We start from the raw sequence: 24851 nt of genomic DNA on the forward strand, positions 1-24851 counted from the left end.
AAGATCACTTTTGACCAGACTATGACACAGGTAAACCATGTTAGCGTTTTTAGCTACCTAGCGCAACATTTTTTGATGTCTGTTTTTGTTTATAAAGTCGCGAGTTCGTATCATTGAGTGATAATGTATGCACCCATCGATTCTGTGTCATCTCACGATGTGAAACGATGTGTTGGATGTGCAGAAAAGATAAATAATAAGGTTTTGTGAGTGAATTTCGGTGCAGTAATCTGTTAGCATTTTTCGCTCGTTGCTAATTCAGAGGCTCAGCGTTAGGATTGTGGGTTTTATTTAAAAAAAAAAAAAAAATGATCAGTTAGATGAGTTTCTTCCCGTTACATGGATATAAAACATTCATAGTTTATTAAATGAACATGCCCTCAGACACTGTTTCCTGCAAGATGTTGCGGGAGTGCCCCGGTACCGGGGTCTCTCGGGCTTAACAGGTTAACTCCTTCTGGTTTTTCTTTCTGCTATAGTGAGTCAGCAGAGACAAATCAGCATCTGTTATCACATGACTGAGGTTCTATAGTGAGGTCACATTAGGGCAGGGGGACGTTTCCATGAGAAGCTGCCTGGTGAGGGATCCTGACTTAAGATGGTTTCAGTCCATATAACCTTTCAGGACATGACCAGACAAACTGAGTAGGGGAAATGTTACAGTTTAAAAGAAAGGGGGAGAAACAGTACCTTCAACCTCCAGGACCTCGGGAGTCTGCACTTCAGACCTCCTTTCCTCCTCTTCCTTCTCCTGCTGCTCTGCCAGCGCTCCCTGCAGCAGACCCTGTGGATCTCGTCTTGTTTCCTCACTGCCTCCCTGCTGCTCCTTCTCTCGTCCCTCCTTCTCCTCCCTCCCCTCTGCTCTCTCTGTATTGGTCTGCGGGGAGACCAGGTTCTCCTCCTCTTTGTCCTGTATGTGATCCTGTGTGTACATTAGCACCTCCTCTTTTCCATTCTCCATACTGGGGATGAGTGGAGGCATGGCAGGGAGGGTGGGGCTGAGCGGGGACTCCTGTGGGGTGGGCGGGGACAGGGTGGGCGGGGCCTTAGCCATGGCACAAGCCATTGCAGCAGCCAATGAGTGCGGAGTGTCGTAGAGGGCGGAGATGGCCGAGGAGATGCTCTTCTGCAGGTCCTGGTTCTTACTGACCGAGTCCTCCTCATCAGAGGAGAAAGACGGCAGCGTCTCCAGGTTCCTCTTCAGATCCTCGTCCAGTGGCTTGCAGCTGCTGAGAGCCAGGTCTGCCCCCTCACACTGCCCCCCCCTGCTAAATGTTCCTGCAGCCTGCTGTGGAAGAGTCGGTAGTAGAGCAGGAGGAAATGAGGATAAGGGCCTGATCCCCCCCTTCAGAGAGGAACACAGATCCAGGGACTCCTGCTCATGTCCGTCATGTCCGAGTTCAAGGCCTGACTGCTTTTTGCCTGTCTTCAGGAAGTCAAGAAAAGAGGTCATGAAGCCCGGTTTGAAGTCAAAGGACTTCTCATCAGCCTGCAAAAGGAAACAGAACCAAACTAATCACTGAGGAAGGCTATATTCTTCTCTACATTGCAAAAAACAGTTTCAACCAGTAAGCTTGTCTAATTTTCACTCCACACGACTGGATTCACAGATTTTTGATTTGTGTTTACCAGTAGATGGCAGCGGAGCCTGCGGTTCCCATAACTTTATTACGTTGTAAACAAAGTCATGGTTATGTAAATGTGAGCAAACAGAGGCCTATTCACACATAAAGCAGAAACATTGTTCATATAAAACATTGAATGTGCCACTTCTGTTGCCAGAGCTCGGGCGGGCCTACCTGAATGCGCGCGCAAGCCCACCGTATATAAGGCGGCCACGCCTCCTGACTGTCATCCTTTTCTCTTCAGCGAGCGAGCAACAACTGAAGCAGAGAAAGTAAAACGTTTGAAAGAAGAAGAAAGAGTTATCATACCTTCATGGAGTCGCTACTTCTAGAGACCCGGGCCTGTCCTTCATGCCCTGGCTTAATAGCGGGCGCCGATCCCCACCACCTCTGCTTCGAGTGTTTGGGGGACCAGGATATGGCCGAGGCAGTGCCATTCACGCTCGCCATTCCAGCAGGGCGGATGGCTCTGTTAGCCGGGGAGGAGGATGACGAGGACTTCTCGTTGTCGGGCACTTCCGGGTCTGGCGTCCATGGATGTCCACCGCCCAGGTCTGTACTTCCCCCTGGTGATGATCATGGCGGCGGAGCGTGGCAGCCCATCTGCTCCCAGCAGGCAGCAGGCTGGGCAGAGAGCCTCTGCCCCGCTGCCGCGTGACAGGGCGGCTGCAAATAAACACGGGTGTGTTGGGCGTCTCGCTCATTGCTCTTCCGCAAGATGCCCCTACCTCACCGGATCAGAGCGATTATTTGGCCGCAGCATCGGCCGAATGAATAGCTTGGTCTACGGTGTGGCCGCCGCTGCTTGCCGTGTGATGTCCCTGGGGGATCACGCCGCATAGCACTTTCCAAAAAGACCGTGATGATCTCCTGGGAGCCCCCGTGTCTACGGAAGGGCTCTTTGGATCGATTTCCTTGGTCACGTGGATGAGGAGTAGTCGCAGTTTGGCGTATGCTGCTTCTTGCTCATCCTCAGAGGACAGAACACTGTCCCACACTCGCCGCCCCGCTGTAACTCCAGTAAAGGAAGCAGCAGGTGGGCGCGCGCACGTGAGTGGGATAAACCGCAGAAAGTGCTGTCAAAGCACTGTGTGGGTTCAAGAGACGCTATTGCCGGCGTGTTGTTGTCAGAAAACACACCTTGCCTGGTGTTACGCCCCACCCTTAAAATGGCCCTATGGGGCTAACAAAATTCTACCACTGACCCAAATAGAACACGAAAGACACCTTTAAAATCATCAAATTCATAGGATTTATTATAACCAACACATCAAATGTTTAACTATCCATCCTAGGATGAGAGGCAGAAACACAGCAGTCCCCACACCAGAGGCCTCTCTTCTGCTGCTGCACTGGAGCTTTTAAGCACTTCCTTTTCCAGGTGCACCTCGTCTGAACCTCGTTACAGCAATGCAGCACACCTGGGTAGAGGAACCAAAGGGAAAAAGAAACCGTAATGTAACCGTAGTTCTAGAGTGATGTGTGTGTGAAAAATGCATTCAGTAAAAACGATTGCATTTATCTCAGAGTAAGAGTCATCTCTCTCCACAATTCCACATTTCCCCATAATGTCCGTTTCAAAGAGACGGCATTATGACGGAGCCGCGGCCCCACGAGAGCGTGCCGCGGAGCATTCAAGGACCTCAGTAGAAAATCGGCCTTTTCTGTGTCAGCCCCCCTTGGGCCAAACTTCCTTTTATGGAAGGTTTGGCAGCGGAGTAGGCCACCAGAGAGTACTACAGCTTCTTAGCTGCGGCTCCACAGCTGCTTGCATGTCCCCTAACACAGTCTTATGGGGAATGGAAGCTTAGCTGTGTACTGACGGAATGGATGGACAGGACACTGAGACTGGGTTACTCACTCCAGTTTTGCAGCGTCCCTCCTCCATTCAGGGGCATAAGAGAGGCAAATATATCAACCCAGGAGGATATTTCAACAGAGATTCAGGCCCTGTTGCAAAAACAGGCTGTGTCTGTTGTGCACTTTCAAGAGAGAGAAAAGGGGCTTTACTCCATGTACTTCCTGGTTCCCAAGAAGACAGGAGAATTCAGACCCATTCTGAATCTTCACAGCCTGAATCAGCACATTGCCTGCAAAAAGTTCCATATGTAAACCAATTACTGGAACTAGGGCAGCCGGGCGATTGGTTCACAACCATCGACCTGAAGGAAGCTTACTTTCATGTCGAAAATTACTCCAAAGCACAGAAAGTATTTGCGTTTTGCCTTCCAGGGGGTAGCCTACGAGTACAACAGACTACCGTTTGGCTACTCCCTATCCCCACGCACGTTCAGCAAATGTGTGGCCACAGCGCTTCAGCTGCTTCGCGACCATGGCATGAGGGTTTTATAATACGACCTCATAGTCATGGCCAGGTCCAGGGAAGAGGCAAACACAGCCCAATTGATCCAAGTGGATTGCGGTCAATTGGAAGAAGAGCAGTCCCATACCTCACCAGCAGGTCGGGTATCTGGGGATTTTGCTCGATGCAGGCAGACTACGTGCCACCCTGTCAGAGAGCAGACAGGCATCCCTGCTTCAGGCAGTTTGCAGACTGCGACAGGGGGCAACGGTGACAGCGTTGACCATCATGCAGACTCTGGGTCTCATGGCGGCTGCTGACCTCGTGGTACCGCTGGGGTTACTGCATATGCGTCGCCTGCAGAGGTGGTTTGCCGGCCTTCGTTTAGATCCCAAGAGGCACAAACAACGTCTGGTGACCATCCCCCCCCTCAGTGGAGGGGAACTCCGCTGGGGCGGGTGACCTCCTACGTCACGGTGTTCAAGATGCATCCGTGACAGGATGGGGGGGACCTGCCTAGAGAGAGCTATAGGTGGTGGTTGGCCTCTAACAGAAACTCGGCACATCAACCTTCTATAGCTACAGGCAGTAGTACTGCTCCTACAGCACTGCAAACCCTTACTACAGGGCAAACATGTGCTGGTGAGGAGCGGCAACCGCACCACAGTGGCTTACATCAACAGGCAGGACGGAGTCAGCTCTGCCGCCTTGTTTAGCGCAGCGGAGAACCTGTGGTTGTGGGCCTCAGAGAATGTTTTTATCTCTGAATTACATTCACATTCCGGGACTGGAGAACAGGGGGGCCGGCCTCATGTCAAGAGGCGGGCCCCTGCCAGACGAATGGTGGTTCTCCCTGGCTCGGCAGGACAATCCACCCTTGGGGGTTGGACACGTTTGCACACGAGCCATGGCCAAGATAGCTGCTCTACGCCTTTCCACCGCAGGTGCAATAGGGGCGTTACCCACTCTGGGCCAACCTCTCCAGGCTTGGCTCCTGAGAGGGACAGGCTGAGACGGGAGGGACTGTCTGACAAAGTTATTCAGACTATCCAGGCAGCAAGAGCAGGATTCACCACAGCCTGTTACAGGACGAAGTGGTTGGGATTCCAGCGGTGGTGTGAAGAAAGGAGTCTAGAGCCTCTATCATGTACGTTGGGCTCTATTCTGTTTTATTTACAGATAGTGGTGGACAGGGGGCTTGCTCATTCCACAATTAAGGTGTATGCAGCAGCCATCTCGTCCTGCCATGAGGGATTTGGCGGCAGGTCAGCCTTTAGTCAACCGCTTATGGCGCGTTTTTTTGCAGGGGGTCAGGAGACAGTGCCCAGTGGTGCATGTCTCCACCCCACAATGGGATCTGCCATTGGTGCTCGAGGCTCTAGTCACAGAACCATTTGAGCCTCTGGAGCTCTCCTCCCTGAAGGCACTATCATTGAAAACAGCTTTGCTGCTTGCCTTGACTTCGGCCAAGAGAGTGTGCGAGCTGACCGCTCTGTTGATGCACCCGAGTTGCCTTTTGATCCGGGGTGACCGTAGCGGGGCGACACTCAGACCGAACCCCTCCTTTGTTCCCAAGAACCTAAGGAGTTCGTTCAGGTCGAGGGCTATACAGTTAGACGGCTTTAGTCTTCCACCCCATATTGGGGACAGGGAGGCTAAATTGCACCTCCTCTGCCCGGTGCGTGTGCTGGCATGTTATGTAGGGCGCACGGCTTCCATTTGGCGCACTGAACAGCTGTTTGTGTGCTTTGGGGATGGTGTGGCCGGTAAAGCTCTGTCCAAGAAACGCCTGAGAGGATGGCTCTGCGAGTGCATTTCACATGCCTATGGACAGGCGGGGAGAGCCTTCCCCACTGGGGTCCGTGCACACTCTACATGTGGTATGGCTGGTATGACATATGCACGGCGGGGTCTTGGTCTACGCCAGGCCCCTTCATAAGGTTTTATCTCTTGGACATGTCTGGCTCCTTCTCATCGTCTGTGCTTGCTGGGGCAACACAGGACTGGTGAGGGGGGCTGTGGGTCAGTAGGTATCTGACCCCCCCTGGACATAATGCACTTATGTTTTCCCATGCTCCTTAGGGACCCGGGAAACATGGTGCGCAGTAAGCCCCATACAGGGCAGGCGGGGAGAGCCTTCCTCACTATTTTCCATGCACACTCTACACAAGGTAAGCGTGTGTGAGTGTGCTCTACCCAGCCAAGTAAGCTGCGGCCCTGACTTCTCCACGGTCTCACCCGGAGGAGAAGAAGTTGCGGTGCAGTGGCTGTTAACCAAAAGCCGGTCAGGGGCAGTGTGATGGGTCGATGTTGTTGGACGACAGGGCGTTTATCCATCAGGGCTCCACCCACTGTACCCATAGAGTCCAGTAGAGGGCGGAGCCTGTGTAAGATATAACGGGGGGTTACGTATTGTAACCCTAGTTATATAAGCACAGGCTCCGCCCTCTACCTGGGGCCCTGTCTGTCCTATGCCGCTCGCTGAAGAGGGTGTAGGATGACAGTCAGGAGGCGTGGCCGCCTTATATATGGTGGGCTTGCGTGCGCATTCAGTTAGGCCCGCCCCGAGGGGCCGGCTACGTTTATAGATATCTCAGTAGGTGAATGCTCGCATAGCATGATTGAGGGTAGTACCCATAGAGTCCAGTAGAGGGCTCCGCCTGTGCTTATATAACTAGGGTTACAATACGTAACACCCCGTTTCTGGAATCTGACAGACAGAACCCTCCAGGAGATGCTGCAGGACCTTTAACCTGTTAAGCCCTGAGCCTGTTTTTCAGGTCTCAGGCTCGAAAATGACATTCCCAGAACAAATTACCATATCTTTCCTTCTAAAAGGGTTAAATTAATAATCTTTTTTCTCAAAGTAATGATAAACCTGTGAGTTGGATGTAGAAAAGTCAGAATCAATATAGATGTTTTTTATTTTAAAGAAAATTCAGATTTTACATAGTAAAAAACTATAAATTATAGTGACAATTCTTTTTTACTTATAGTGAAAACTACCCTTGGATGATGGTAAAGTAGACTAAAAGCTTTAGGAATCCAAAGTACAACATATAATAAGTACCCTGTATCAAAATTGATGCAAAACAAGTGACATTTGACCTTTTTAGAGAGGTTTAGCCAAAAACACTCCACCTCTGAGGTGATTTGGGTGGAAATGTTTTTTTTTCCATATCTCTGGAACCCATTGGTCGATTTTGATGGTTGACACCTCTTTCTGACCGTTAGAGCCAATAGAATCGAAGGGGGAGTCTCCCACACACACTCATTGTGAAACAAAAAGGTGGGGGCTTTGCGCATGTCATTTTGCATTAGAGTGAAGCTACACTCTAGCTCTGACATCTAGAAACGGAAAAGCATGGATTATCAGTCTCATTGCTCATGGATTATCAGAGATCATTTCAAAGGGACACAGACACATTGGATTAACCTATGGATTAACTTCAGCAGCGTTTCTATCGTTTTAATGCCATTGAAGACCACTTTGGAGAGACTACAGAGCCAAGGTAAGCTTGTTAGCATCTTTAGCTTCCTAGCGCCAAATGTTTTGATGTCTGTTTTTGCTTATAACGTCGCGATTTAGTATAATTCAGTGATAATGAGGGTACCCATCGATTCTGTCACCTCACGATGTGAAACGATGTCATGGATGTGGAGAAAAGATAAATAATAAGGTTTTGTGAGTGATTTTCGGTGCAGTAATCTGTTAGCATTTTTCGCTCGTTGCTAATTCAGAGGCTCATTGTTAGCATTGTGGATTTTCTTTAAATTAAAAAAAAAAAAGATCAGTTAGATGAGTTTCTTCCCGTTACATGGATATAAAACATTCATAGTTTATTAAATGAACATGCCCTCAGACACTGTTTCCTGCAAGATGTTGCGGCAGTGCCCCGGTACCGGGGTCTCTCGGGCTTAACAGGTTAAGGGCTTCAACTAAATTACATTTATTTTTTGATAAACAATTTATTTGATTCCATCTGATCATCTGGTCTATACAAATTTAAAATATATCCGGTTTACTACTAAAATGTATGGAAGTTTTGCTTTAACCTGTTACGCACCGCCCCCCCGGTACCGGGCGGATAAACGCGTAATTTGCAGGAAACAACGTCTAAGGAATCTTGATATTTAATAAACTATGAATGTTTTATATCCATGTAACGGGAAGAAACTCAGCTAACTGATCTTTTAAAAAATAAAATCCAAAAAAAACCCACAATGCTAACACTCAGCCTCTGAATTAGCCACGAGCGAAAAAATGTAACCTAAAACTGCACCTAAACTCACTCATAACTCCCTTATTACTTATCCTAGATGCACAGCCAACCCCTCGATTAGCATCTCCTGGAGACACAGAATCTGTGTAAAAAACCTCAACACTCAGTGATAAACATTTGCGACGCTATAAATGAAAGCGTACATCAGAACATGTGGAGCTAGGTAGCTAGAAACGCTAACATGGCTTACCTTGGTCAAAAGTGATCTTCAATGGCATTAAAACGATAAAAAAACGATGCTGCAGTTAATCCATAGGTTAATCCAATGTGTCTGTGTCCTCTTTGAAATGATTTCTGATAATCCATAAGCAATAAAACTGCTTTTTCGTTTCCAAATGTCAGAGCTAGAGATAGGTCCACTCTGACGCAAAATTACATGCCCCACCTCTTCTCTTCACAATGTGTGTGTGTGGGGGACTCCCCCTTCGATTCTATTGGCTCTAACGGTCAGAAAGAGGTGTCAACCATCCAAATCGACCAAGGGGGGCCAGAGATATGGAAAAAAAACTATTTTCACCCAAATCACCTCAGAGGTGGAGTGGTTTTGGCTAAACCTCTCTAAAAAGGTCAAATGTCACTTGTTTTGCATCAATCTTGATACAGGGTACTTATTATATGTTGTACTTTGGATTCCTAAAGCTTTTAGTCTACTAACCCATCATCCAAGGGTAGTGTTCACTATAAGTAAAAAAGAATTTTTGGACGGACACTATAATTTACAGTTTTTTACTATGTAAAATCTGAATTTTCTTTAAAATAAAAAACATCTATATTGATTCTGACACTTCTACATCCAACTCACAGATGTAACCTTGCTTTGATAAAAGAAATTATTCATATAACCCTTTTAGAAGTTAAGTTGTAGTCATTTGTTTTGGGCATGTCATTTTCGAGCCTGAAACATGAAAAACAGGCTTGGTGCTTAACAGGTTAATGAAAATGGCAGATTTGGGATATTTAAATGTTTTGCAGAAATGCATGTTATTTAAAAAAACAATAGTTTAGATGTGTGGTTCATGTGGCTCAGTTTCATATATATCGGGTAAAGGTAATACAGCTTCACAGACAGCAGGTGGCAGCAAGTGTTCTGCACTGGGAGATGTAGTAACCGTGGCAACAGCTGCCCTGGTAACAGCCATCTCTCTCCTCTCTTTTGTCAGTCAGAAAGAACTGGCTGTCAGTCAACAATAACCTCCTTCTCTCTAAACCTCCAATCACTAAAAATGGCTGAGAATTCAGGTATTATCTTTTTGTTGCACTGGAGACTACGCCACTAAATCTATCTATATTTAGTTTGAGCTTAGCTGGGCAACATGCTACCTTTTTTACAAGGGCCTTCAGCAGCTGAGGTGTGAAGAAGGTAGAGGATGTGTTCTCTACACCGGCTGCAGTTTGAATGGATGAGGTCTGAATTATATATGAGGCTCTGGGCTTTGCTCATTTACTCAAGGGTGTGAAGCGACTTACTGAACTGGAGAGCTTCTGCACAGCATCCCAGGATTCAGGATTCAGTGGATCCTCAATTTCTTTCTTCCACGTCATCTGAGTTAAGATCAGAGAAAACAGCTTTTAAAAATTGGTTTACTTTAACTTTACATCAACAATGTAATGTGATCCCATTCAAGATGTGTACAGTTATCTGCATGATGTCATGGTCTGGGTTTCTTACAATCAGGGACACAATTATTTAGATTAAGATTAGGAATACAAATATTTAAACACAAAATGATAGGTGTTCAAATACTTAATAACCAAATTGTATATCAGTTTGGCTTCATTGGAAATCTAAGGTGTCACTTCAGTGATAACAGAGTCTGCAGATACATTGAACCTTACTGTTGCTGAGGCAACTAGATTTAATTTCCCTCCAACATGAAATACAAGCTGTCATGCACAATCCTCTGCAGCCCTTCTTTATGTACAGCTGCTTCTCCTGCACACCCTGACATGAAGAAGAAGGATCTGTTTCTACACATCATTCAGTACTCATTTTCTGCATGGATACAAAGCGTTCTCTGTCTTCTTTCCCACACAGTTCTGCTGCTGTTTCTTGAAAACAATGTGGAGGTTACATTAAAAGTAACTTTTTCAATAAGCAGTTTCTGAAGAGCATGTCTGCATGTATTCTGTAATACTTCAAAAAGAAAGTCACTCTGCTACTAGTCAAGAGAATAAATGTTGTCTTTGTCATGTTACATTTAAAACATTTTAATAATAAAAAAAATCTTTCAGTCAAATTCAAAACTGTTATGCCCTGTTTTCAATTATTAAATGTAGTTGAATATTATCAATAATAATAATAATAATAATAATACATGTTCCATTATTTCCGGTTACACAAAAACAATAACATCCTGTCAATCTGATTTTTCATACATATTTCCTGGATGAGCATAACACAAAACAAAATAAAAAAGGAAGCAGATTTTTGAAATTGAGACTCTAAATTGCATTTTTGAATAAATAAATACATTGTTCAGAAAAGTATATTTTGCCTCGGAATTCTGTCAAGAAATTCTACATGTTTGTCATCATGACCTTCCCCTCTGAAAAAGCAACTCCCCCTCAAGCTGTTGTGCGTAATAAGACAGAGAGATGAGAAACTCACAGCTTTGGTTACACATCCCACACTGCCACTCATTCACATTTACATGGTGAGATCTTCATTTAATTCATATGCAGCACTCACCATCATTACATACCATTGGAAAGTGAAATACTTGTCATTGAAACGCAAACAAATATCCCAACAAAGACAAGTCTATCATTATGAGAGAGAATTACTAGTGAGCAGTCAGACGTGGACACAGGACTGTAAACTATTTTTACCTCGACAGCTTTATGCTGATTCTTCATAATCTCCTCTGGAGTCAGGTTCACCTCACTCCTGTTGATGTCCATGGCGGAGCTGGGTCCAGGACTCAGGCCCAGAGAGGGAGCAGACCCCACCGACCCGTCGGACAGAACCGGCTCAGCGCTGGACAATGAGTCTGTCCTTAACAATGATTCTGATGGAGAAAGGGTGGGGACGGGCAGTTTGATCTGAGAGAGACGGATGTATGGGAAGGGGTTAGAAAGAAAAATAATGTGAAACATTTCTCTTGTTATAATTGCTGTAGTTTAGCTTTATAGGAGATATATGACAAAGGCCAGTAATGCTGATTGTTAATTCCCTCAGGGTGGTTTCACAGAGATATATTACAGTTATCTATAATGCTAGTCAGGAGTGCATGTAAATACTTTGAGCAGTGACTATGATTATGGAAGAACAGAGCCAGTACCTTGATAGGTGTGATTGGATCTTGCTGTGGCTGTTGGGGGGGCTGCTGTGGATGATGGTGCTGTTGCTGATGCGGTTGTTGGATAGGACAGGAGACATGCTGCTGCTGATGATGCAGTTGATGCTGTTGTTGTGGAGCTTGGTGGAGGTCTGCCTGCTGTCTGTGGTGTTGCTGTGGATGCTGCTGGACATGCTGCTGCTGGCTGAAGTGCTGCTGCTGATATGGAAGGCTTTGTGCTTTGTTCATATCGTGATGCATTGCAACACTCCCTTCCTCCTTCCTCCCACGGCCTCGACCCCGTCCTCTACCCTTCTTGCCTTCTCCAGCCACTGTTCCCATCAGCCCCCTGCAGTAGGGAGGCTCAGGAAGTGGACGTATGCGTGGTCTACCTCGTGGACGGGGAGGGCCTTCACGTTTTGGTTTAGTGGGTTTCCTGCCTCTTTTTTTTGGGCCTTCGTGGGGGAGGAGTTGCGGAGGGTGTGCTAGGGAAGAGTAGTTGGAAGGGAGGCAGAAGTCTATGTCACCCATCATTGGACTAAGCCCACTTACTCCTGATGAGCCACCAGCCTTCCTACAACTAGACACCAAGTCAGGCAGCAGGTCAGGAAGACGACGACTGTTCAGGCGAATATCAGCAGGACCATCAGCCTTATCCTCATCATCCTCAAACTCGTACTCCTGCGCATAGTTTTTCTTTGTTAGAGGTTGGGGATCACGCCGCTGTTTGAGCAAGTGGAATGAGCTTGTCTTCAGCAGTTTCTTGGGTCGAGAGGAACAAAATATAGGTGAGGTAAGACCAGGAGTCATTGAATTTCCACCCACTCCCACAGCACCGATCATCTTGTTGACTGAGCCATCCCCTTGTACTGCTGAACTCAGCCCCATAGTGGGGGTTTGGGATTGGATAAGGCCGAGCTGGTCAGTATTCACAGTGGAGGGAAGCTCATGGGACTTCATAGAGTCAAGGTCTAAGTGTAGGTTGCCATTTCCTGTTCCTGGATGGCTGTGGCAATACTGTCCATACCCTTGATCACTGTGGTGACCAAGCATCCCATAGCCCTCTCCAGCACCTCCTGTTTTTAAGCTCTCCTCTTGCCCCTGCCCATGGCCCTGGGCCAAGCTCTCCTGAGCAGTCTGTCCGGCCCCAGAATCCTCAGCACAGCTCGACTTGTATTCAGCCGAACAAAACATGTCTTCCATCTCAGGAAAGAAAGAGCGGTCTTCGTCGTGTAGGAGAGAATCTGGAAAGCAGATGGATGTTAGAGGCCCAAAGCGCTGCTGCTGCTGCTGCTGCTGCTGCTGAACTTGACTCTGTCCTGCTTTTCTCACTGGGCTGGCACTGTCAAACTGGTGCTGTTTCAGCTGGTCCAACTGGGAGTGAGACAGAGTTTCAGCGTCCCTTTGTTGGGGCTGATGCTGTTGTTGAGGAGTTCCCATGTTTGTAGCCATTCGGTGAGAGTGTGGGAGAGCTAATTGGGAGAGTGCCAGCTGATGGTGAGTGTGTGCCTGCTGTTGATGGTGGGCATGGGGGTGGACATGGGCCTCAGACTGGTTGAGGTGGTGCAGGTGAGAAGGGGTGGGCAAGCTCAAATCTGGTTCAGAGAGGAAGTCATGGAGATCGGAGGCTGTTTGTTGCGGAAGGTTGTGGGGAGTAATTCTGTGTTGCTGTCTATGCCTGTCTCCACCCCCTCCCTCCCCTCCAGCCCCTCTTACCCCTGTTCTGTCCAGAGCTCCTCCACTGCCTCTGCTGTTAGTCCCAGAAAGAGATTGGTCCAACATTTTTAGCGAAGACACTGAGTTCTGACTGGCTTGTGTTTGATCTCTTGGCTGGCCTCCAAGGCTGTAGTGGGTTTCCATAGCCTGGGCCTGGAGCTGGATCTGCAGCTGTGAGGACTGGTCCTGAGGGTGGGAATCCCCCCGGGTAGGCCCTGCTCCTCCTATTGATCCCAACAGAGCTTGCTGTGATGGAGCTTGCTGGGGGTCCATCTTAGTGCGGGTGGTGTGAGAAAGGACAGACTGCATCATGTGAGGAGGCTGGGCAGGGTCTGTTGGGGAATCTATCAGAGAGAGGGGGACCTGGCTTTGTAGAGCCCGCTGCAGATCTGGTGTGTTACACAAGTAGGCATTGTCATTGGCCTCTGAGGACTTCTTCAGCTCCATGTGAGGCTGGCTGTGGGAGAGGGGATGAGGAAGGCTGTGCTGAGTGTGTTGAGAGTGCTGTGTGTGCTGAGAGTGCCGGGGGTGCTGGGAGATCTGGGGATGCTGAGAATGTGAGGACACATGTGAGGTGTGATGGGTGTAAGGGTCCCCTCTTCCATAAAGGGCAACAGACCCCAAGGAGTCATGCTGGTGATGGGGGTTGGTAGTGTGAGAGTGGGAGAGAGGGTCGGTCAGCCCTTCAGGACCGGACTTTGTGGTAATCATCTCTGATTTGACCTGTTGCTGTTTCTTCCGTGATATTTCCAACTGACTGTTAATGCCACTGCCTGCCTCACTAATTGATGTTCCCGGACCTGAACTGCTGGGCATGGTGTTGGTACGAATGACACTGTGAAGGTGGTAGCGCTCTTCAGATATCTTGTTGATATCATAAGTCACCCCCTTGCCTTCCCCTTCCCTAGCCTGTGGGAGAGTCTGGGGCAGCTGCTGAGGAGGTGGGTGATGCTGGGACGGATGGGGAGTTGAGTTCTGTGCGTGTAGTAGATGATGGATAAGGAAATCCTCATCATTTTCTTCCTCATCTTGGGATCTATCAACCACCAGCATGTTGGTTTCTGTTTTTGGCTTGGGGGTTGTTGTGTGGTAGGACTGGTTCTGCGCTAGGTGTGTGTCAGGGAAACCTTGTGATGAGGACATAAAATTAGGCGAGAGAATGGAGGACATATATTTAGTAGCCCCTAAGCCCCCAGGGGACTGTGCAGGGCGAGCAGCAGCAGGAGAGTGCAATCCAGGGCGACTGGTGGTGGAACTGATGGAGGGTGATGGAATGGGCTCTGGCAGGTGGTAGGAGTCGTTGCCGCCATTACCAGCAATAGCAGCCCTGCTCCCTGATTCTGCAGATCCAACACCACTGCCTGATACGGTTCCACTTGACCCGCCAGCAGTGCCATACCCCAAGGAAGGACTGCCGGCTCTTCTTAGAGACGTTGGACCAAAGCTTGAGTCCCCAAAGACTATCTCTGCTGAAAAGGAACGTCCTCCTGAACCAATACCAGTGAAAGCCTTCCCTCCAGATCCCCCTGCTCCAGAGCTCAGGTCCTGGGCAAGAGGTGAGGTAAAGCCACCAAAAGAATGGGCCATATGTGCGGATGAAGGCTGGTTAGGAGAGTAGGCCTGGGCATGTTGGGAAGTGGTATGATCCGGTAGGCCCGTGCTGGATTTGGCACCAGGTGGAGAACCATAGGTGGAGAGGCTTTGTTTAGATGCTAGCTGTTGAACAAGGTTGGATGATACCAATGGTAGAGGGGGGGGGTGCCGGAGCTGATTGAAGTGGGGGCTGCTGACAAGAGGAAGAAGACAAGGAGCCAGTGCTCGTCTTTGAGCTAGAAGTAGACCCAGAAGAAGTGGGAGGGGCTGAGGGTGGAGTGTGTGGGGGCTGAGAGGTGGAGGATCCTGAGACTGAAGAGGAGTAGCCACTGTTGGAGCTGGAACTCTTGGCTACCTTAGTGCCAGAGGAGGGGGTTGAGGAGCTGGAGGTTGGGTAGGGGGTTTGGATCGTAGGTCGATACGTGTTGGACTCCAGCCGTGGTGAAGGCTTGGGGTTGGAGGAAGGGCTCTGCTCCCCCCCAGGACTGCAGGACACTCCAGTGTGCCGGTGGTGGCTGGCTATCTGCTGGTAGCTGGATGACCCCCCAAAGCTGGCATATTGCTCTGCTGTGGACTGGGATGGGGAGGAGCGTTGGTAATGCTTGATCACACTGTCCTGCCGGGAAACTGGCCTCTCTTGAGAAGGCTGAGTCAGGGGGGGGGCTGTGGGCAGCAGGGCTGGAGTGGAAGAGAACATGGAGGAGTTATAGAGCTGGGAGGACTGGCTGTGGAGCTGAGAGGACAACAGGTTGAACTGGGGAGATGGCAGGTGGCAACTGGAGGGGGTGGGAGGGGCCTGGGTCTGAGAAGGGCCCAGGACCTCCTGGGACCCTCGATAGGTGGAACTCTGGGATGACAGCAAACGATCAAAGCCCAAGCTGGTCTGGGAGGGTGTTTTGATGTGCAGCAGGGGATCATGGGGGGATAACAAACTGTTGGAGGAGGGGCTAAATGAAGGTGTGTCCTGCAGGGACAGTGAGGGGGTGAAGGGTCGTGTGGAGAAGGAGCCAGGATGTTGGTAAGCAGAGAGGGCAGAGGAGGGGGGGAAGGAGCTGGAACCAGGAAGGGCCCCTGAGATAAAGAGCTCCGCTGGGGCCGGCGTATGCATTGCTACAGGACACAACATTACATGGACAGTGTTGGTAAATGCAGGTCGGTATTCAAATTGAAAAACACAACAAATTGGTAGTTAGATTACCAACCCACTACTTTTTGGATAATTTTTGCAAATGTAATGACTATTTTCATAAATGTAATTATTACTTAGGATATATTTCAATTGTAACAAGAACTAACATCAAGCTATTAGGCGCGTTCACACCGGAGTACTTTTCCCACAATAGTTCATCAGAACTACGATATATTTGCGTTCACACCAAAAAGCCCCAGGAACCAAAGTAGTTCAAAATAGTTCATACGTCTGATTGGCTGTGCGGAATGCAAACCACGGGCCGTTTAACTCTGATTTTTTTTTTGGAGCGGCCATTGTATTTGCTGGCATTATTAGCCCAGCGCACCAACAAGAGTACTTTTGTGAAAGCAACTATTATGGCAACAATAAGAATACGAAAATCATCGGAGCGGTGGAGTGATGAGGATGTGTCGGCACGTCTGGCGATTTACTCGGAGGATGGGATCCAGCAGCTTCTACTGAAGGCAGTTTCCAACTGCAAAATGTATCAGCGTTGTTCGGTAAAGTTAGCCGACATGGGAATCTTCCACAGCGCACACTCATGCCGGGACAAAATAAAGAAACTAAAGCAGGACTACAAACAAATAAAAGACCATAATAACAAGAGTGGTAACGGCCGGAAGACCCGTAAATGGTATGGTCGATTGGATGCTCTGCTCGGCGACAGACCCTCATTCTCCGGCACTTGTGGTGAAACGGCGGATTCAGTGGCCTGTGAATTGTCCAACGACGACTACTACGAAGGTAAAATAAACTACATGCACTGCACTGTTTTAATCTGCACAATATTGGTCTCAGATGTACTTTTATTTGCTCAGTAGATCGAGCTAGCCATGCTAGCCAGAACTGGCTAACACTGCTAGCCAGTTCAGCCTAGCATGGCTAATAACATCATTCTCGGCCGCTATGAAAACGTTTTTGACTTGTGAATAAGTGTGTAATGTTTTCTGTAATTTGCTTCACTAACTCATGGCACTAATCGTGTGTTTCAGGCGAGGCAGGACAACTCTCTGGATTGGAAACAAGTGAGCTTTCCCCTCCGGATCACAACAGCAGCACTTTCTCGTCTCCTTTTCAACCATCCAAACGCAAAAGTACGTACAAACACACTGTAACTACTCTGGTCTTGAAAGAACGTTACGCATCGAACTGATGTCCACTAATCACGTTTATTTCCTTCTTGGTACAATTATGAAACACCGTGAAAATACATCGTTTACACTTTTAGCGCCCTTTTCACTCTCATAAACATCCGGGCTAGAGGTCACATGACTGCCGGTAAGAAAACTTATCATTTTTGGACAAAGTTCAAGCGTACATTAAGCACTCTAAACAAATATAAAACAATAAATAAGGGCACTTTGAGCGTCAGCTATTTTGATCTTCTACTTTACACCTGCATTTTGTACACTGTCCCTGTCTGCACCATGTCCAATGTTGTGTCTGTTGACAACCAACTAGGCGATTAAACTGATCTTGTATCTTGCTTATTGCGAGCTGATTAAATCCAACAGGCCTTCAATACAAAAATTAAGAAAAACTTGTCGTCGTTGATAAACTGTACAATGACTTATTGGGAGGCGTGTTGTGCAGTGATCTGGTGCGTTGGTGTTCGGATCAGGGGAGCACAGGTTCAAACCCCACTGCAGTCAGGATGTCGTTGTGTCCCTGGGCAAGACACTTCACCCCAAATTGCCTACACCTGGGAGAGTTCATTTTGTATTATTGTGATTATATATATGCCACTGTTATTAATACTGACACCTAACTTTGCACTAAGGTGTGTCTGCTGCTGAGCCTACCTATTGTTATTATATATATATATTGCCACTGTTATTATATTGTTTTGATACTACTGACACTTATTGATCTGCTGCTGATAAATAAAAGAGAACCTACATGGCAATTAAACAGATAATGTATCTTGCTTATTTCTCCTCTGACACTTTATCTTTACAGTGACCTGTGTAGCCTCCTATACATCACATGTAAGTGATTATACTGATACCATGTTTTCATCGGTTATAAACTGGCGAAGCTTTATTTATTGTGTCCCACCCCAAATATGTGGCTTTGAAAAAGATAATTTCATTGTATTTCAAAATGGCGTCCATCAACACAAACACTATTTATAGAAAGAGAAATGGTTAAGTTTGTAATTACCAGTGTTGTGAGTTCAATATTTTAATTAATTATAGTAAGGGAACATCTTAGGAGTTAGTGTACTGAGTTCCTCTCAGGAGGATATATAATAAAGGTGTGTTAACTGCTGAGCCTATTTACTGTGCAATACTTTTTTCCATGATCACAGTTTTATTCATTTAGATTATTATGGACCTCTAAAACACATCTGCCTCATCATTTGAGTTTTGACATACCACAACCAGCCAGCCAGTCTTAACTTTCATTGTTATCCTAACCCTCATAGAGAAAGAGATACAGACATGTGGTGTGTTGTCTTTTTTCACCTGTATGGTGCGGTTCTGGGCGACAACACACAGTGAAGATGATCTGCTGCACGGCACTAGCATCATGACTGTCTTTGTTTAAACCAGCAGCAGTGCAGCGGTACACAGACTAACCTGTGTGTGTGTAACGTAGTTCTTCAGGTGTGTATGCTTAACATGTATGTATTTATCACAGTAAAGATGGTATACAAAAGCTTTTTAAAGAGCTTTCAACCTCATCCCATTGTCTTTTACACACATTTAACATAATAATATACTCATATTAATATACAAATATACAGTATGAGTACTGTTTTGATACTGACATGTTATCTTTTCACTAAGGTGTGTCTGCACTATTGTAATTTTGTCTGTTGACTGTGGTAAATAAAAGAGAGAACCAAATGCACTGTACAAAAGATCAGCTTTATTGGCAATTTACATGCTGTTCAGATGCCTCATAAGGGCTGTGCGCGTGTCTTCCCCCGCGGCGATTTTTTAGGCACGGGTACACACTCCCGGTAGTTGGTGTTGCGTCTCCCCAACGTTGCTTCCAGGCGAATACAGAGGAGTTGAAAAGAGCCCTTGGACATTCGGAAATCTTTGATCCACTGCACATTGGTGTACGTTGGCACCACCTCCCACCAGGCCGATGTTCTATTGTTCACCCAGAGAGAGCGCGGGACACGACGCGTTCCGTAGTATTCGCATATCTGGAACACATACAAAGACACAAATTAGCCCTACATAACTCCATAAATCCTACATTAGATAGTATTAATGTGATTTACTGAACGTACCATTGCTGTTCTTTGGGCGTGATAACGGTCATCATCCTCAGCTGTCCTACGGCGAAACATGTCCATAGCGTCCAATCCTTTTGTTAAGGCTTCTTAACCGCCTTCGCCTCCGACTCAGCATTTCTATTGCATTTGAATGGTCGATCTGTATTTGTATTTGTGGCTGAGTTATTGGCTTAAATAACTCAGTTACGAAGCTGTATAACACGACCACCAAAACGTCAACTCCATACCGTGTCTGAGGTCGGAAGGTAAACAGAAGCATACAGCGGAAGCGGAAGTTTTTTTTCTTCTTCTTCTCTCGGTTTTTTGGCGGATTGCAACTTTAAGGTGCATACCGCCACCTACTGTACTCGCCGTGAAGTTGTTTGCGGCCTGCCAGTAAACCCAAAGCAGAAGAAGAAGAAGTGACGTCAGCGGCTCATTTGCCTAATCCACCCCCAGGAACTCATTTTGGTGTGAACGCGATCTGCTTTAGTTCATCAGAACTAAAAGAGCTCTCATGAACTAAAGTTCTCATGAACTATTGTTGGAAAAGTACTTGGTGTGAACGCGCCTATTGTTAAATTTCTCATAACAGGCTGACACTCACCAGTCTGCCAAGAAGGAGTGCGAAACTGAGAAAGGAGGGAGGAGGCAGAGGGGGGCGGCTGTGGCCCCCGTGACTCCAGAGCTGAAATCAGATTCATGACAGAGGGGTCTGGACCCGAAGTGCTGGCATGGTGGAGGCTGGCATCAAAGAAGCCGGACAGGCCTGGCAACAAATCACAACCGTCACTTTATTCATATATCTCTCACCATCGATCATACCATTATCATATAAACAGTTTAAGAAAAGGTGTCTACTATTTATTTGATTGAGCCCTGTAACAGAGTCATATGAAGATCCCAGTGTTGCAAAGTATAAAAGCACAGAGCAGAGAAGCCATGCCTCTCTGCACCGTCCAAATAATATTATATTCCTATCTGGACAGACATTGCGTAAACCGTTTTAATTGGCGTTTAAAAGATATGAGATTTGAAAAATAAGAGGTTGGGTGATTTTTAAACAAATCTCAAACATACCATACGGTTTCTCCACTATTGTTATTTTTATTCTGGGTTTATACTGAAACATATTTACAAGCTTTAATGTTAATCTTTATTCTTCTCAGTCCTGAATTCACCTTCTTGAATACATTGCACAAATAGACATTTTTATTTCTACAGATATACCTTCTGATGAGTCCTTACCCAGCGTGCGTCCAGCCGCCCCCCAGGCCCCCCCCTGTCTGGAGCTTCCTGGGTGGTGGTTGGTGGCATAGCCCTGGAGGGGGTGGGGGGTGCCATAGGTTTGCCGATGGAGTAGCTCTGAGTCTGGGTGGGATGACCTGGAGCCTCCATACACAAAGCTGAGGAACACATGGTATCATTTTACAAGTCTTTACTTAAAACATGTCTGCTGTCTTATACTCGATCAACCCTGTGACTGGGTTTACAGTTTCCTGCTCCGTTCACCTCTAGCATCTGTAGAATTTGTGCATCCTTTTTTTTTAAAAAGCTGTAGTAATTAGCCGAAGTCTGTTACTAAATAATTGAGTACTAAAACGAATTAAAAATTGGTGACAGAAATGTTTAATGACATGAATATTGATATGCTTTTTCCCACAAAAGGATCAATTAACTCAAAAGTAAAACTGCCGCTGAGGCACCAGATAGTGAATCTTGCGCATGGGAATGATCCAAGTCCAGACAAGAATATCCTTTCGTGCATTTATTTCCATCTGAAGTAAATCTGTACATTGTAACAAAATACAATGTACAGATGTCCTATATATAATTGCCCTGAGCCTCTCTTAAGGCCTCCTTGAGCTTTTCCCTGTGGTAAAAAAAATATATGCCTAGAGGTGTGGACTTGAGTCACATGACTTGGACTCGAGTCAGACTCGAGTCACCAATTTGATGACTTTGGACTCGACTTGACAAAATCACAAAACACTTGCGACTCGACTTGGACTTGACACCAATGACTCGGGACTTGACTTGGACTTGAGCCTTCTGACTTGAGGTGACTTGATATTTTAATTCAGGGGTCTCCAACACGTCGATCGCGAGCTACCGGAAGAAGAGCCGACTCCCGTCGGGGAGAGCCGAATATTCAGCCGCTCCTACTCTAGAGATGGGTGAGTCCTGATTCATCCGGATCATTAACCCGGATCCTGGTCGTGACGAGTCTCCCCTCTCCATTAACCCGAGTCCTTTGAGTCCTACACCTGGTGACGTACAAATTAAAACTATAAATTGCGTCACCAACTATTCTCCTTATAACATGTCAAATCACATTACAACGTACCCCAGTCCATCTGCCTAGCCTTTAACAAATAGGATAGCTGCCAGAAGTTATCGTTTGGCTCAGGGGACGCGGATCAGTGAAACTTCCTCCAGACTTGTGCAGACTCATCATGCACGAGTCAACAGCAGACTCAGATTCGCAAATCCTGACTGACTGAATCAAGGGAACTTCCCTCACTGTGCAAAACATAGCAGAGTCGTGCGGACTCAGAGCCGTAACCGTAGCAGATCCAGAGATCCAGACTCATCATGCACGAGTCAACAGCAGACTCAGATTCGGAGAGCGGAGTGAATGAGTGGATTACTCCACACAGCGAAACAGCAAAGGGTTTCGGACTCCTCATGGTTTTCAGACTCAGTGAGTGTCAGCTCTGTTTGTGATAACGTAGATGCATACTGTGCACAGATAATTTGACGACTTCACCCAGTCAAGTGTAAGAAGCCAAATACTGCAATAAACAAGCATTAAGAAACAAACGTTGTTAGATCATGTTTGTGTAGCGGAGGTTAATTTAACGTTAGTTCAATATGCTCGTGAAATGCAAATCTCAAGTGACAAATTACAAATTACAAATACACACACAGTGGACTGCCGCCCTCACTAGTAGTTCTAAAATTAGAATGTATTTGAAGTTGGAGACTATGTGCTCCTGTTTCACCTGTAGGATTTTTACGCTCTTGGTGATGCTGACTCATATGACTCAAATGATCCGGATCTCTTCAATGACTAACTCAGAAGACCTTGGGTGTTTCTCAATGTCGAGGACGCTTCCTTCGTAGGACATGTCTTCCGAGTCACTTCCTTCAGAAGCTAGGCAAGAATCCTTCCTGGCATTCGGAAAACGAAGAGTGGAACAGGCGAGCAAGTGTGCAGGTGTGCGTCATATGAGAGGCCCCGCCTTAAATTTTCCGCCACAGATATTGGGAAATTGGTCTGTGCGCAAAGCATTGTGGGGATTTTAAGACCGCGGAGGATACACATGTGCAGCCTCGAAATTTCTCGCTACGAAGGACGCCGGGCTCGGTAGAATTCCAAGGAGCCTGGACATTGGAACAGTCCTTTGGCAGGACTCGATGACGTAGCATCCTTGAAATAGTGGCTCTGGAGCAGCCTTCCTTGACATTGAGAAACACCCCTTGAGTCCGTAAAAGGATCCCGATTTGCCATCTCTATCCTATTCTTGATGAGAATCCATGCAGGGAGGGGCGGGACTTTATTTTGCTGGGCCACCATGCGGCCAATCATATGCGAGGACACACTAGGATCATACCATTATGTGAAAGAAGGGTGGGGGCAGACGCTACAAAGACAGCAAGTGTAGTGGTACAGGCCAGCTACACAGAGCGACGGGGAGACGGGGAGCCGGATTTAAATGCAAGCGTGTCGGAAAAAGTCAAGAAATGAGCGAAAACCGAAAAAAGAAGCAGCATCTGGCTGCATGTCAATGATATTGGAGAAAGCAAAGCTGAGTGCAGGTTTCTTTTGGTAACCACTCAGGATTTATTGCCAGAGGTGGGAGAAGTTCAGATCTTGTACTCGAGTAAAAGTACCAGAGTGTAGGAATACTTGGTTACAATAAAAAGTCCCGCATTCAAAATGTTACTCAAGTAAAAGTACAAAAGTATTAGCATCAAAATATACTCCAAGTACCACCTGCAGAGGGATCTAGATTCAGGGGTTCTTTTCCCCATAAAGACCGCCTCGCTGCACATTATCCCTTGCATAAAGATAGATTGTGGGTCCCTTATAACATGCTGTACACAGTGGAAATAAACATTCTGGTCACCTTAACATCAGGGATCTTATACATTATACTCCTTCTGAATCAAACCGTCACAGTAGCCTAACCTTACTGATCCCTCTTAAAATAGAAGAAAACATGGATAAATGGATTATTAAATGATTAATGTGACTAATAAAGAGCAGTTTGATTATTAAGTATTATTTTGTTGATGGATGTCATTACATTTGGTGAAAAGCACATAATGACTTGTTTAAGACTCGGTTTTCAAAATGTAGGACTTAGGCGCCGTTTACACGAGGAGAAAACTGCTTGTATCTGCATAGTTTCGCGTGCGTATAGCCCTATTATTTACACGAGGCCGATAGAAACTGACCCCACAAACAATAACGGGTCCCAAGGTGGATAGATTTGCAAACGAAACGCTCTGGGGGGTCAACCGAGTCCGTGTAATCACCTCTATTATACGAATATTTCCTGAAAAAATAACGATAGCCCCACCTCTCCCCACCTCTCTGCTGAAGCAACTATCAAAAATAGCTGTGTTAATTAAACGCACAAGGGGTTCTTGAATGAAATAATATTATAAAAGGCAAACCAGAATTGTTAACGCCCAATATACTCCTTAAACAAAATAAACAGAGTCAGATTTCATGCATTGATCCATTATATTGACAAAGGAGGATCTCACCCGGTGTTTGTAGAGAATATCTCTCTCTTTCTGAGCCGTCCTCTCCACGGAGACGTGCTTCTTGGCAATATCCACAGATTCGGTTTCTTTCAGTTTCTTTCAGTTTCAGTTTCAGTTTCGGGGCTTAAACAGAAGGGTAGCCATGGCAACATTGCAGCGGGGCTGCTTGGGTTGCTCTTCTTCGCGGCTTTTGGTGTATTTTGGCGGAAGTTACAGCGCCACTTACAGTCCCAGCATATGTACTACAGCGTTTCCAGCGGCCTCGTTTGAACAGACACGTTAAATGAAACAAATGCATGTGAACGGAAGACTTTTTTGAATACGCATACTGTGCATAAACGCAAACGGTCCCGTGTGAGCGGGGCCTTAGACTTGACTTGAACTTGCCCATCCTGACTTGAGACTTACTTGTGACTTGCAAAACAATGACTTGGTCCCACCTCTGCCTACTGGTGCTCTACTTCCACCACCACCTGTTTCCAATATACAATTACACGAAGTCTCCAAATCACCCAGTGCCCAAAGATGCCTTCAAAATAAAAGCATTACAAAAATACTTGAAATAACTTCAATAATAACTCAATACATTTACTATAAACAAAAACAGCAAGAAAAATAAACATTGAACTATTAAATAATATAAGGCAATATATAGCTCCAACTTTCCGGATTCCGGATTCAGTAAACGTTAATGTAAACGTTTTCTCCTGTGCCTCTCCTCTTGAGTGTGTGTCTCAATTGTCTCGTACATTATCTTCTAGATTATAGTGTCTTTGTGAGTTCCCCAACACTCTTGTTTTAAATCCTTTTTCTTCAGAGGTATACAAGTCATTTTTAAAGGACAATAAAGA

The 24851-nt window shown here is 46.5% G+C and overlaps 1 protein-coding gene across 1 annotated transcript in view; it reads right to left on the minus strand.

The window, feature by feature from the left end:
* Positions 1-24851, minus strand: part of prr12b (proline rich 12b) — a 71302-nt gene that overhangs the window by 16213 nt on the left and 30238 nt on the right. The window contains 7 exon segments of the mRNA XM_034113799.1: positions 691-1489; positions 9678-9752; positions 11040-11252; positions 11492-14951; positions 14953-15907; positions 19829-19990; positions 20470-20627. Coding sequence (XP_033969690.1) covers positions 691-1489; positions 9678-9752; positions 11040-11252; positions 11492-14951; positions 14953-15907; positions 19829-19990; positions 20470-20627 — 5822 coding nt within the window.

The sequence above is a fragment of the Trematomus bernacchii genome, unplaced genomic scaffold (assembly GCF_902827165.1).
Source record: "Trematomus bernacchii unplaced genomic scaffold, fTreBer1.1, whole genome shotgun sequence".
Taxonomy (NCBI): Eukaryota; Metazoa; Chordata; class Actinopteri; order Perciformes; family Nototheniidae; genus Trematomus; species Trematomus bernacchii.